Genomic DNA, 15,290 nt, shown 5'->3' on the forward strand with positions numbered 1-15,290 from the left:
ATGAGGAATTTCCTAGCCTGGATCAGAGGCCAAAAGCTAATGGTTTATTGGCCTAAGAATTTGCTGGGGTTTATTATCTTGGATTGTAAGTAGTGATTAAATCATCGTTTCTTGGTTCTGATATCATGGGAGACAGTGGTTTAACAAGCCAGGATAGATGCATCAAGGCCAAGTACATGAGAGAAGGAGGGGAGGGGTAAGGAAGAAATGTGTAAGTACAGAAAAAAGTTTAAAAGGTTCACTCCGGTATAAATATTTTTTGCTATTGCCTGAAATAATTTAGGAGGGAAATCCCAATAAGCCCTTGGGGTGTGTGTGCTCCACTAATGAGGCATTGAGAGGAATGCTTCATCCACTGATCTCAGGGCTCAATAGAGGGATCATAAGCAAAGTGTTCGTAGGCTTGGTAGCCATACATTCTTTTCTAGTAGTCAGCAATCACACCACAATACTGCCTACGAACGAGCATGAGATCATTTCTAGACTAATTGGACCTTACAATCAATGCTGCCAACATAGCATGCACAATGTGTATAAGTCTTGTTCAGTGCAATTCTATGCATGTCTAATCAAAAGCAAGTCTCACTGAGTTCGGTGGACTTACTTGCAGGAAACTGTCTATAGGACTACAGGCTTGGCCGAACAATAGCATAAAAATATACATAGTTTTTTTGGTGCAAATTGTTGCCATTTCTGACAAAGAGTAATCTTGTTTGGCAGCTTAAACTAGTTGTCTTAAACCTCCTGGGTTTCAAAATCATTTGGATTTTGTATGTTTCTGAAAACAAAAATGTTATATAGAATTTGAATGTTTATATAGAGAAAAAACAACAATGTACATTCATTTTAAAAGCAACAATGGCGATATAATAACCTGGCTTAAACTCCTATCCAAAAGAATGTATTGCAAATGTGAAGAACAGCTTGCCTATACTACCTAGACTAGACTTGCAGCCACCTCTCAAATCTTCACAGGGCTTCTATCTTTTAAACATATATGTGTACTAATCAGAATATAAAGCAGCCTTCCTTTTTTTGCTTCCTGCAAAACAGATTATGTGGTGATCCACCTTTTATGGCAGGCTCTGAAGAAAAGCTTTTTGAACTTATAAAGAAAGGAGATCTTCATTTTAAGCATTCAATCTGGGATACAGTCAGTAAGGCTGGTAAGTAGGCAAATGTACGATAAAAACAAACAACAACATCCCCAGCATGAAATTCAGCAAATTGTTGCAATATTTTGACCTTTTTATTACCATTAAGTACTGTGTTTCCTCATAAATGTAAAATTGATGCTAAAGAAAATTCACAGAACTGTTGCCATGAATTAGCTTCACAGCATTAGAGGTAGAATACTCTGCTGGATTAAAGCACTCAGAGACAACTGGGTGATATGTTTGTTAGCAGCTAACAGAAATGAGGTTTACGAGTCTTTCTCTTTATAGCCAAAGCTGTGTTGGAGCTGCTTCTGAGAGTAGACCCCGCCCACAGAATGACTGCTAATGAATTGCTTCACATCCAGTGGATAACAGTAAGTTGCTGGTTTGTTTGTTTTAATCCTAAATACAGTATTTGCCTTATTTTTCTTTTTATTTGTGAAAATGTTCCTCCCCCCCCCCGATAATAGCTATATCCCAATTTTCCTGAAGGCTCTACTACATTACAACAAGTAAGATGGTAAGACAGTCGTCATTTGCCTTATATGTATCTAGATTGTACTTACAGCATTTGGTGTATCTCCCAGTATATAAACAATGACACAAGTCACTGTGAGGGCTTACTGGGCTTTTATAGACTGTGTAAGCAGGAACAAAAATCCAGGCCGCAAATTACTACACTTCTCCTTCTACTCCCTCCAGATTCTGCCAGATCTTCATGACCTACCTTAGTGTAGTTCCAGTTGTCAGAATTCTGATCCAGACACTGAGTTGCATATTCCATCTGTGTACATGCATACTTCATTTTATTGTGCTTCACTTTGATACGCTTTGCAGAGAATGGTCCTTTTCTGGCCATGGGAGTGGAGTTGGCTAGGGCTAGAACTGGGTCCCCCCCCCCTTCTGTCCCTGCAGCCAGGGAAGCCTGGCTTAATAGACTACAGTATAGTGTAAACATATCTTTTTTGTGTATGCACTGGGAAACAAAACAAAAAAAGTGAGACTTGCTTTATTATGATATTCGCTTTATTGCAGTGGTCTGGAACCAAACCCGCAATATCTCTGAGGTATGTGTATATATTTTTGTTAACTGAAAGCATAAGCAGAATCAAGGGCACTATCCACAGGGAACTTCTCTTGCAAACTTCATTTAAATGGAGTGCATGGATGGTTGTTCCCCAAAGCAATTGTATCCACATTTAAGCAAGCAGTATAGGTACACTACAGTATGAATACTCTACAAAACAAATATTATTTTCCCAGTATATCTGAAGTTTTGGTGATTACAGAGTGCATGGTAATAATGGAAGCAATTATTTAAACAACAACAACAATGTTGAAATGAATAAGATGTTATGCGCTTTTGATTACTTTCCCAGACTTTACACATTTCTATTTGTTCCAGTCCATTTCTAGCAAAGGTTTCATCCTAAGGCTCCCCTCCCCCATGAAGAACAAGATCAGCTTTGTTAGTGAGATGTTTAATAGTGGAATGTCGGTTACTGTCTTACATAGGGCAGCCTAGTGTTACCAGAACTTAACAGTTCTCTGCCTTCCTATGGTAGGGCCGCCTTGCGCAGACTGGGCAGAATCTTCAGGAGGTGGGGTCCATTTATGGGGCTAACTAGGACTTGCAGAAATTCCTGGGAGCTTCTACAGAAGGCACCCCCAACCTTCTGCCCTCCAAATGTTTTGGACTACAATTCCCATTATCCCTGACCGCTGGTCCTGTTAGCTAGGGATCATGGGAGTTGTAGGCCAAAACATCTGGAGCGCCGCAGATTGGGGATGCCTGTTCTACACTATCACAAGGCTTCTGGGGAAGAAGCAGGGCTTACCTTGGCCTCAAAAGGGGACCCTGATTGTGGGAATGTCTGTTCTTGTCCATGGCTTCACCATGCACCCTCCCTCCCTTGGAGTTAAGACATTTGCTGGGAACTTGTTTGGTTTCCCGGAAAGGAATTTTGCTCATATCTGATTGGCCCATAATGTGAGGTTTTCACCTTCATCTCAGCAAGAGCTGTTTACATTGTTAGGTGTTCATCTTTTGTTTTCTCTGTCACAACTTGAGCAGGATAAGGCATTGGGCAAGACCATTAATATAGTGGGGACTTGGAGGCAGTGTTTTAGCCCTCAGCCCTTGCTTGAGCAGGGCAGGCCTTTCACTGTTTGTCCCAGGTTGCCAGCTAGAACTCAGATGCTTGTCCCGTAGCACGCTGAGGACTGTTACGCTGGCAACCCACAGGAGGTGGCCCCAGCAGATGGGCTACGGGCACCGCCTTCGTATAAAAGGTGAGATCTCTGCAATCCAGTCCTTGCCCTGTGCCTAGCCAACTGCACATACTTGCTGTATCAATAAGGTTGTAATCTATTTTCACCCATATCTGGATTGTCCATATCCAGTTGTCCTTTCTTCTACCTTTGGGGGTTAGGCACTTCATGCATGGTACACAGCTTTAGGGTTTACAATCACTGAAGCTTTCAGAGCATTTGACAGAGGGATAGCTGTTGAAATGACAAGCATTTGAGCAGAATTATCACAGAATTCTGTTAGCTTCTATTTCAGGCAAAAACCCAGGAAACCCAGCCAGATGGGTGGGGTACAAATAAATTACTACTACTACTACTACTACTACTACTACTACCAAACTTGGCCCTCCAGCTGTTTTAGGACTACAACTCACATCATCCCTAGCTAACAGAACCAGTGGTCAGGGATGATGGGAATTGTAGTCCCAAATCAGCTGGAGGGCCGAGTTTGGGGATGCCTGCTCTATTTTATGTAAAGTGTTAATTCAGAAATCTGTGGGTGATTTGCTATCCTTTGGAGCAGAGATAGCAATGGTTAAAAGCTTCTATCAGTGTTATTTTTCTCAATACACTGCTGCAAACAAACTGAAATTATGTTGCATCTATTTCTGGATTATTTTTGCATAATTGCTATAGTTATTTTCTGATACTCTTTACCCAAATAAACAGCTGTTTATTTTTCAATAGGATTGGTTGTTAGATTTTTTTTCTTGTGCCCACAGATGGACAGAAGGTCTTGTTTGTTAGATGTTTATAATTAAATTACTCCCACCCACCTCAGTTCCCAAATTTATGTAAGAACTCATGTTATGTTAATGCACAAAAGTGTTTAGAGATACTAGGGTAAATGTGCATTTCATGAGTGCCTCAAATATTTCATATTCGTATTTGCTTCTGCGTAATCTGAGTTTCACTCTTCCTAACGCATAGTCTTCTAGTTTATAAAACTAAGCACACTGCTTCTCAGTTCAGCAAGTTGGTCCATACTGCACATGATGGAACATTTTGTCACTATTGGGTATTTCTTCAATTCATGAATAAGTTCAGCATTTACATTTTCAACTACTGAGGCTGCTTCTCCTTCCTTTTGCCCTCCACTTGCCCCTTTTGATCACACAAGTGTGTTCTCCAGTGCATGGCCTATCCCTCACAAAATAATAATAAAAATCAGTCACCAGTTAACTGTCCATTCTGTGTGAATATTCATTTATTTTTCATCACACACAAATACCATAAAAGGTTCTTAAACTATGCCTTACTTTTGGAACATTTTCTCCAACAAACCTTTATTTCCATCTGGAAGCTGTGGTGTGGGAGTACTGCCATTCAGAACAGAGTCTAGCAGAGATCACAGAATGGAAAATGTGTTTCTGACATACGTTGGGTGCCACATGATGGAGGGGCACACTGTTCCCTTCTATGCCTTGAATCTCACTGACATGCACTCCCTTAAAATATGAACATAAAAAGCTTGAAGGAAAGACAAAAGAAAACGAAACAATCTAAAAGGCAACCAATTAGTAATCCTCCACTTTCCCCACAATCAGCACCAGATGCTAGCCAATTAAACTCAACAGGTGCTCAAATGAGGCAATACAGACAATTAACTTAAGTGGTTCCACTTTCTTAAAAACTGTCAGAACACAACCACCCCATTTCATGTGCTATTTAAGTATTTGTAGCTCTTTAAAACATAGTGCTTTTTTTCCTGAGGCCACAACTCAGCCTCTTATTTTGTAGGTGCGATTTGGTGCACTTAGAAATTTAATTACCTGAATGTGCTTGCAAATAAGGTAGTTATTTGGATGTCTGCAACATCAATTTGTCTACAGTTAATTACAGATGTAAATTTGCACCTGCAAAAATGGAGTCCACATCTGAAAATCATTCTATAAATTTAGAAGGACTGGGAATACATTACCCTGATTCATGCAGAACTAATTCTCTCTGTGCATGGTTATCTTATCCCAACCTCCACCACTCAGAAACAACACACACATACCTTGTGCCAAAACCATAGGAAGGCGAAGACTGAAATATACTGTTAATAAAGACAATGTAGTATTGTGGTTGGAAAAGAAGGTGTAAATCTAGTTATATTGCTTGGAATGTATGGATCCGTTGTCATGTATGGATTTATGGTATGGTCAAAACCTTTCTTTAAATGGAAAAGATTCACACACATGTTATTTTAGACACATATAAGCAAACTTTTAAAAACATAGTGCTTGGTTTTCTTTAAAGAACAAAGTATTTCTTGCTTAATGCATTAGGCTGAATGCTTGTATCTCTTAAAGATACTGAATCTTCACTGTGAATCATTTTGCATTTATTGGGTTCAACATCCATGGGGGAGATTTTCCCCACAGCAGATCAAACACATAATCTTTCTTAAAGTGGGCCCACACTCATGACTTTCCTGTTCCACTCCAGTCTTAAAGAAGCTGATGCTGATACATAATATGGAGAAGACAAAGCTGCAAGGCTGCTTTTACATTTATAGTCCTTGCCCCTCAGTATGTTGGGGGGGGGGGGTAACGGCTAGTTTCAAGTAGACAGATGTTATATCCCAAAGACTTTCAGAACCAAAAGCTTATAAAGACTCAAAAAGTGAAGAAATTCATTGGGAGAAAATCCACTAAAAATTGTGCTTATTTATATATTTAAGATCCATTTATTTCTATGGAAATTGATATGTTCAGTTATTTACTGAAACATTTTTGGCATGAAATTGAAGTGGGAGGGGTGTCCTCCTCTCTCCACCATGATTATAATTGCTTGTTGCCTAGGTTGTTGCCTAGGAAATCTCTTTTTAAAAGACCTTATATTAGGTCTTTTCCTATTTGATCCAGCCATAAGCCAAATTTATGTCATTAAACCACATACCCAATTGGATTTGGTTACAATGATAGTGTCACAAAGTTAATTCATAATAAGGACATAAAGCAGTCCCCTCAAATAAGTGAAGCTGTTTTCACTCCTGTTCTTGGTTCCACTCCACAGAAATTACTGTGAAGGGATCCAGTTTTCACAGGAGCAAAAATATGTTCACACAAACCTCTTTTCATGTTTTTGGCTCAAGTCTAAAAAAACAAATGTTTAGGATTCCATAGAATTTGCATTTGTGGGCATCAACGTATCTGATGCCATATGCTGCAGCTTGTTTTGTCTTTCTAGTTTTTTTTTTTTTTTTTACTCTACCTCTTTTCCTTTGCCTGGCTTTAGTAGACACTTGTTGCTGCAGTGCCATGAAAAAAAGTTACATTTGTCCTGTTAATCAGAAAAGCTTCTGAAACTTCTAGGTGAATAGAACTTTGTGCTTGACAACTTTGTGGAGCTTTGTTGGGAAAACAGCTTGCCACCAGGCAGGCAAAATCGTTTTCAGATTTTATTGGACTTGCATACTTGTGATAGAGAATCAATGAAGGATCAGAGGGACTGCCAGAGCAGTTGACTTTATAGTAAGTGTACCAGTGCTATTTTTAATTGCCTGCAGGTAGGTGTTCCATCTTGCCATCTCAAGAAGTAGGTGTATGGAGGACCAAAAAAAGGTGCCACCTAGGATAAGGTATAGATGGCATCAGCTGTGTTTAGAATGTTCTGGCCAAAAAGAAAAGGAAATGGATCCAAATGTTATACAATATAATTCCCAATGTAAAACTCTTCATTACCATTATTTTGTTTTGTAGGGAGAAAATCAGTGTTGTTGTTGTTTTTTAAAAAAGAGGAGCTTTTTCTCTTTGGACTTTTATAATGTGCTATAATGTTCTACAACCTGTTTGAAAGAATTAATGAAACACTTTAGCTTCCAGAAATAAAGGCCTGGACATAAATGGTTTATTACTTCTTTAGGGTGAAACAGACATTTTCCCAAGGCCATGTAATGTCCTAGAGTTGATGAAGAAGTGGAATAACGACATCAACACAGACAGTAGAGAAGTAGACCTTCTGGAAGTTGAACTGAATGGCGCATCATCAACTTCACAACAAGAAATCCGTGAAGAACATAATAGACTTACTAGCAGCAATGGCAACTTAGAGGCCAGTATAGAAACAGAAACAGAGAGTGGGAGCAGCAAATCCTCCACGCCAACAAAACAAGTAAAAGTTAACCTGCTATTTCTAAGATTAAATCAATCTTAGGGGTGGGGCACCTCAGTCCTGGGAACCAAATGTGTCTCTCTAGGAATCTCTGTCTAGCCCTTAGGACTCTCCCTGGGCCACACCTGCTACTGGACCTGCTTTGCAGCCTCCTTGAGTGTTTTTGTTTGGCTGGAATGTGTCTTCAAACTCCAAAAAATGCTTCTTGCTTTCCTTGATGGAAATAGAGAGGGTGTGTGAGTTTTGTATGGAAACTCACCTAATGTGCACAGGTAAAATTCACATTTGTTCCTGTGCACACTTTTGCCTCTGGCCCTGCCTCTCATTGGTGTGTAGCCCTCAGATGTTTGCACAGAAGGGCAGCCATCAGGCTAAAATAACAACAACAACAACAACAACAGCAGCAACAACAACTTGCTGCTGCTGCTGCTGCTGCTGTTGCTACTACTATATCCTGTCCATCTGACTGGGTTGCCCAGCCCTGAACTAGATAATAGCATAGATCAGTGCTGGTAAAGGCAAGGTTTGTGTTAAGGAGAATCAAAGTTTATGAATCATAGTTACTTTTTACAGAACTTTTACAGTTACTTTTTTACAGAACAACATGTATTCTTTTTCAGACTCGTAAGAAAAAAAACCACAGCAACACTTTACCAAATGGGACATTGCGGAAGAAAAGTTCACATACCAAGTCAACTTCCAACGTAAGCATATTTATAAAATCGGCTGCTTTCTCTTCACTTCAGCTATGTGTTGGCTCCCGTGTAAGTACTTTAGATGCTTCTGCAGTTGGTATTGTGCTTGCAGCAGGCTGAGGTCACATTTTAAATGTGCCTCTAAGTAGATGGTCTACATGTCAATGCCCTGAGTCCCACGATAAGAAAAGGGAATTGGGGCACTTGCATGTAGAGCTCCCATTAGTGGATGTTGGTTCATACCTAGGTGCCTAGGAGCAAGCATAGTGGCAGTCTCATGCAGTCCCAGCATCTTAACCAACAGCATACCAAGAGGCTAAATAAAACTGCTCTGAATCATTTAGAGGATTTGATTCTGACTAAGCAGATTCTCTTGTAATTTATAGAGGTTGGTTTAGTTAAGTAGCTTCCATATATCAACTTGTGTGATTTACAGTCTTTTTTTATTGGTAACTGCTTTCTCACTGTTCTTGGTGTGTGTAAACTTGGTGCAGAAGTTTTCATTATGCTAGCCTTCAAAACCTTCCTTGCTGCAGTCTTTGTGGTGCTGTAGTTCTTGCCGCTACAGAAATACTTTGCAAAGTAGAGGGCGTTAATTTCAGTCCTATAGATGATGTCATCAGGAAGGGAATTCTGCTAGAGTGGGCAAATATGTGATAAAGCTATCAAAGTTTCCAACATTTAGGGTTTCTTAGTTCAGGAAAAAAGGCAAGTATGTGGGGGGCATGATAGAGGTGAATAGAATTATGCATTGTGTGGAGAAGGTGGGTAGGGAGTTTTCTGCCTCTCTCATGATACTAAAACTCAAGACCATCCAGTGAAGCTGAACATTGGGAGATTCAGGACAGACAAAAGAAAGTACTTCTTCACACAGTGCATAGTTAAACGAAGGAATTCATTCCCACAAGATGTAGTTGCAGCCATCAATTTGGATGGCTTTAAAAGACTGGACAAGTTAATGAAGGATAGGGCTATCGGTGGCTACTACCCATGATGGTAGTATTCTGTTTCCAGTGTTGGAGGCAGTATGCTTCTGAATTCCAGTTGCTGAGGTTTAAAAAGATACGGAGAGTGCTGTCACATTCTGGTCCTGTTTGTGGGCTTTCCATAGACATTTGGTTAGTCAGTGTGAGAACAGGGAGTTGGACTAGATGGGCCCAATAGAATTGTAGAGTTGGAAGGGACACAACAGAAGTCATCTAGTCCAACCCCCTGCAATGCAGGAATCTTTTGCCCAATGTGGGGCTCGAACTCATGACCCCAAGATCAAGAGTCTCAAACTGCTTTGGTGATGCAATATTGCATAGTTCCTTCTGTCTGGGACTGGAGTGTGATGGAATACAAAGTCAGGGTCTGTTGCAGCTTGTTCTGTCATTCAATTACTGTTCCTTTACCTCTTTTCCTTTACCTGCTTTTAGTAGACACACATTGCTGCTGTGCTCTTCCTGGTACTTTTTGAGCATCTGAGAGCTTTTTGGCCTATTGGTTTTTAGCTTACAGAATATGGTTCTTTTGAGTAGTTAGAAGAGGATTCTTCCCACTCCTAACACCATGTATTAATAAGAATGCTGAGTCAAATCTGATTTGCTTTATTGCAACTAATGTAGCTCCAGACGAAGTTGTCCTTTCCTAATGACATTGTATAACTGATCAGAAATCAGAAATTTCTACTACAATTTGAACAGGCATGATCACATGACTGTTTCTTCCTCCCATTAGTACATGTAATATTAAATGTATCCTGTGTTAATTTGTGTTTTTGGTGTTGTTTGTTTTTAAGATTCAGAGTGGTGGAAGTGGGTCGGTGTCTCCAGGATCAGTTGCAAAACGGATGCAGGATAGCCAAGAGAAGAAAACTGAAATGGAAAAGTCTTCCTTTTCTCTGAGTCATGCGTCTCCAAGCAAAAGTTCACAAAAATCAACAACCCTTAGTGGCCTACTCAAAACGAAAAAGAAATCTTAGGGGGTATCCATCAACTCAAAGTGAAGTTCTTATGAAGTAACTAGTGCCGATGCCAAAATGTGGCAGCTTTATAAAAAGGACCAATGTAGCCTGAACTCTTTTGCATTTTGTTGTTGTTCTGAGATCTATAATCATCAAGAGAGCTCTAGCTTCACAGTAGTGCTGATAAAAGTTCTGAAGCAGTGTGAATTCCTAACCTATGTGAGGGCATCCACTGGTCGTATTACTTTCAGAGCAAGAGCACAGAATTGTGTAAAAATCTGTCTTTTATTTATTGTATTGTTCAGGCAAACGACTAGTTTCTTTCAATCTACTTTCTATGTTTTTCTTAAATTTGCTTTGTAAAGTCACAAACGTTTGTTGCATGGGGGAATAAGGAGCCAAAATATGTAATGGCTAGGTGGTATGTATGTATGTATGTAGATTGCGCTTATAACCTTGTAGGCATTATAACTTGTGTACCAAGGTCAGTGGATTTTGTTTCTGATATTTTTTATGGCACTTTAGTTTGTTTAGAAAACATACTTTAAACATTTTTAGGTATTATGAAAATTGCTAAGGTTCATATTGCTGCTAAAACTCTTGTGTGTTTAAATAAAACAGATCTTAGAAAAATATTTTTCACCTGCTAGTTAATCTTCATTTTTGAAAGGATGGATTGTGCCAGAGAAGAATCATATTTTTGTAATACGATTCTTTTCTTTTAAAGATAAAGCTCTTTTTGCTTAAAGTTCTTTCATTAGATTATTCTTGAATGCTTACACTTGACACATTTTGCACTGTGAATTATTCAGGCTGTCAGGCTAAATATTTGTGTAGTGGTCCCATCCATATGCTTATATAACACTTGGTTCTTTTCAAACTTTTGTGGAAAATTTAGTGTAGCTCTTCTCATGATTGCAAGCAACCATGGGTCCACAGTTTATGCAGAAATACCAAGTACTTCAGTGAAGCCTGTGAATGAAGCAGATTTCATTCTTCTTTTGTCACCTTCCCAAGATGATTATGTGGGGCACTGCCAAGGCCCAGTTCCATGTAAGCTGCAGGTTCCCCAGAGGTTTATAGTTGCTGGTACCTGCAAGTGACTTAATGTGGGCACACTGGCACTCAGACTTTTCAAGCCAATGATGGCATTTTAGATATTCACAATATCATTTTGGATTTAATTTGTATGACTTGATAAATAATTCAATATGTCCTGATAAATAGTTGGATACATCCAAACTTTCCCCAAATATGCATGGGTGATAACGGGGTTGCCTCTTTCTACTTCAAATCTGGATGTCTTACATTTACTTCATGGGAAGAATTTCATATTTTACTATTAATGTGTATTAGTAAAGTTACTAATGTTATAACCATTTATATTAAAGTACTTCTCTTAATTTAGCTGGTCTTAAAGATTACCCCTCCCCAAAAAAATACATTCAGGCTATTTTCAGCAAAACCTTGTCCCAGATACTGGATCTGACAGCCTCTCTAGTTTGATATGAAATGGTCAGAGTATCTTAAAAAGTCGAACTAGCTTCCTGAGTCTCCTGACAGAGGTGCAATAGGTCCCTTTTGTTCTAAAAGACCAGATGTAGTTGGCTATTAGCTCTTGGCACCAGTTATTTTCCTTTAGTCAGATAATTGCTTGTAGGGTATGCCAGGACGTGCTCTATTAGAGCTGCAAAGGCATCATTAGCCAGCCTCAGGTCAATCCTACCTGATCGCAGGACCGGCTTAGTTGCAAACTGACTATGTAGCGGTAAGGCCAATTCTATTTTGTGTTCAAATAAGTTTTTGACTATTGTAATTGGAATTTTAATGACTGGAGCTGATATATGCTGTGCCCTTTGCTTTTTTGTACCCTGGACCCAGGAACATATAAAATTTTAAATAAAAGAAAATATGTCAGTCACTTTACCTCACAACTGGGAGGACTTGTTTACATACTTATTTAAATACATAACTTTTGCTTTGTTATGATGAGACTTTGGGTAGCCTCTTTGGTGCACTGCTTTTATAGTGGCTAGTATCGTGGTTGAAGTTGGAAAATCCAGGGCCAAATCGCCATTTACCTTGAAGCTTAATGGAGCATCCTTGGGAATGTCACTGTCTCTTAGTGCTGCTATGAAGTTATGGGAGGAAGGATGGGGTAGGATGCAAAAGTTAACACCACACCACCATATATTCAAGAAGCTTTGCCCCCTTAAAAGTATCTGAACCTTAGAGCGCTTTATATTAAAATGACAGCTTGCCTATGCTAATGCTTGTATAGTTTGTAGTCAGTTGCACCACTGGGAAAACTGGAGGAAAGTACCCAATCTGACAAGACCTTAATCAACAGCAGTCTGATCCTTTAAAAATGCAATACTAGTTCATTTGTTCAGCCTAGCTACATGAAAATTTGATAGATACAATCACCTTGAAGAATGTTTCAAATATTCATGTTATCTAGAGATACAACAGAGAACCTTTCTACTTATGTTTTAAAAAAGGGGCCTGTGAGCATGCAAGTAGCTTTCACAAGTATTAGCTTTGTTACACAGTAGAATTTTACTAATGACGTATTGAACCTAGTTAGTGAAACAGCTGTGGCTGGCTTTTACAAATGTATTTATTTTGCAGAATGCATACTTCCTGCCCACGGTCAGTGCTACACAAGAAAGAAAATGCCAAGCTAAAATGAGTGTTGATGATCCCCCCTCCCCCCAGAAATTCCTCAGAGTCAGTAGAAAATTATGTCTCAGGGCTGAATTGGGTACATTCTGCACTGTTTCCTAGCATTGTATCACATCACATCAATAGGTAAAACTGTACTTTATTAATATATGGCTTGGATTCCGTGCTGGGTGCACACTATCATTTATGAGCAGCAGCAAGATATATGTGGAAATGTTCACATTATTCTTGCTTCACCTGGGTACGGTAGTAGTGTTGTTTCAATGTCATTTCTAAGAAGATTTAAGAATTACTCCATAATTTTGTTTTGCTTTGACTCTATCTGCATATCATATTTGTACTGGTGAAAACATAATTTGGAAGGGATGCAGAATAGTTGTGTGTATTGTGTGACTTGATATACAAGAGCTGCAGGGTTACATTCTACTCCTGTATTACATGCTACCATCCTAGGGACAGGCGCTATCCAATGTTTTCTTTAAGTTACAGCAGCTGTCGTTCAATTTAGATGGAGGAAATTTCATACAGTGCTTGTTTTCTTGCTCTGTGCAAGTTACATACTTAACAGATTCCTTCATACCCTGTCACTTAAATTGTATCCTTGGGATTTGGATAAGTAGGTACAGCTGCTTTTAGCAAACAAATGGTATCAATTTGATCTGATTTACTTAGAACAATAGGGATATTCCAGGATTCAGAAGCGGCAAATAAGCATTCTGAGTGTGGGCATTGCAGCCATGCAGATAGAAAGACCAGGGGAAAAAATTCTCATGGATGAGGCTGTGGGGTGTGGGATGGTTGGGGATGATGACAGTTTTAGTACAGCAACATCTGGAGGGCCAAAAATTAACCAGCCCTGGTCTAGGATCTATATTTCTGGGAAAATGGTATGTCTCCACTTTTTCCCCCTTTCATCTTCAGAGAAGGCATTCTTTCTGCATTGTAATTACATTACTTCCTATAGTAACAGGGAAATGAAGGGGAGATTCACATTATAAGAGAGGAGGGTATTCCCCCCCCCCCAAAAAAAGGTTCTTGAAATGGGGTATTGCTGTGGAGAAGGGAAGAACATTTTTTTTAAAAGGCTGCATAAGCTTGCATATGATACAGCAGAAAATTCATTTCACAGAAGAAGAAAAAGAAAGCATTACCAAAACTGGATGGGCATCTGAGTAGTGGGCATTGTATCTTTTGGACATCATGAACATGCTCACAGCATTATATATGTATATTGCAGGAGTATCGGTTTTGATAACTGCCTTGAATTTAGGAGGAAGTGAAGTGAATTAATGTTTTGTGGCAGGCATCAGGAGTTCCTCAGTAGGCAAATGAGGAAGAAAACATTAAAGCTGTCTTACAACAAAAGAGCTACAAGTCAATATTGGTTTTCCTGAAAAAGAAGTAATCTATTTTAGCTTTTATTGGTGAACTCTCACCATTTGCTCTCACCAATATAACTGTTTATAGGGCTATCATTCTCTTTCTTAACCCATTCTTTTACTAACACAGGGATAGCCATACACTCCTCCATGTCTCAAGTTGTTTCTGTAGCTAGGGGTGCTTATGGCCAGGTTAGGCTGGTTCACTAGCTATGTCTTGACCAGGATAGCCTGTCCTCTGCTCTGGTGACCTACTACCTGGGCTACTGTAATGTGCTCTATGTGAGGCCCTCCTTGAAGATGGATTGGAGGCTGCAGCTAATGCAGAATGTGGTTGCACTGGCCGCTAACTACTGTGCCCAATTCAGTACTAGTGTACAAAGCCCTAATTGGCTTGGGACCCAAATACCTAAAAGAGTGTCTTCCTCAATATTAGCTGGGAGATTATGTTGGTGGTGCCATTGCTGGGTGCTCCCTGGTTGGCATTGACCCACAGCAGGGCTTTCTCAATGATACTTCCCTATTTGTGGAATGCCCACCCTGGCAAGATGCACCTGTGTCCTTTATGGACAACTTTGATGACAAATATGCTTCCTTGCAGCTTTAAAATTATCAACTCCGAAAGCATGTAACTCATTTGCATATTTTTAGATGTGTTTAATTGTTGTTTTTTTAATGTTTGAAACATTTACTTTTTTTTAGTTGTTTGTATTTATCATTTGATCTATGACTGATGTTTGCTAGCCTGGACTCCTTTGAGAAGCAAAGTGGGGCAGAAATTTAATAAATAAATATTATAGGTCAGTTTGTCTTAACTGAAACTGATCTGTATGATACCATGGGTTTGACTAGCTTGTTAAATTATAACCTCTAAATATTCTGTATGCCCATGTGAGTTTAAAATCTACTGCTCAGTTATTTCCACAGTAGTTTCCTCACTGGTTCCATCAAATTCAGGACATTCAAGGATAATTTAAATATACATTTTTCCAGTTTGAAGTGCTGGTCCACAGCTAAA

General features: G+C 39.3%; 1 protein-coding gene across 9 annotated transcripts in view; it reads left to right on the top strand.

Moving 5' to 3' along the window:
* STK33 (serine/threonine kinase 33) overlaps positions 1–10,843 on the top strand; it is a 41,236-nt gene extending 30,393 nt beyond the window's left edge. For 8 of the 9 annotated variants that reach the window (XM_033153172.1, XM_033153126.1, XM_033153163.1 and 5 more), the window contains 5 exons: positions 1,054–1,166; positions 1,446–1,531; positions 7,320–7,582; positions 8,188–8,272; positions 10,044–10,843. In XM_033153172.1, coding sequence (XP_033009063.1) covers positions 1,054–1,166; positions 1,446–1,531; positions 7,320–7,582; positions 8,188–8,272; positions 10,044–10,226 — 730 coding nt within the window. In that variant the 3' untranslated portion in view covers positions 10,227–10,843. The remainder of the gene's footprint in view (positions 1–1,053; positions 1,167–1,445; positions 1,532–7,319; positions 7,583–8,187; positions 8,273–10,043) is intronic. The other variant, XM_033153135.1, reaches the window with a different exon arrangement.
* Positions 10,844–15,290: the final 4,447 nt, after the last annotated feature.

This window comes from Lacerta agilis, chromosome 1, assembly GCF_009819535.1.
Source record: "Lacerta agilis isolate rLacAgi1 chromosome 1, rLacAgi1.pri, whole genome shotgun sequence".
Lineage (NCBI taxonomy): Eukaryota > Metazoa > Chordata > Lepidosauria > Squamata > Lacertidae > Lacerta > Lacerta agilis.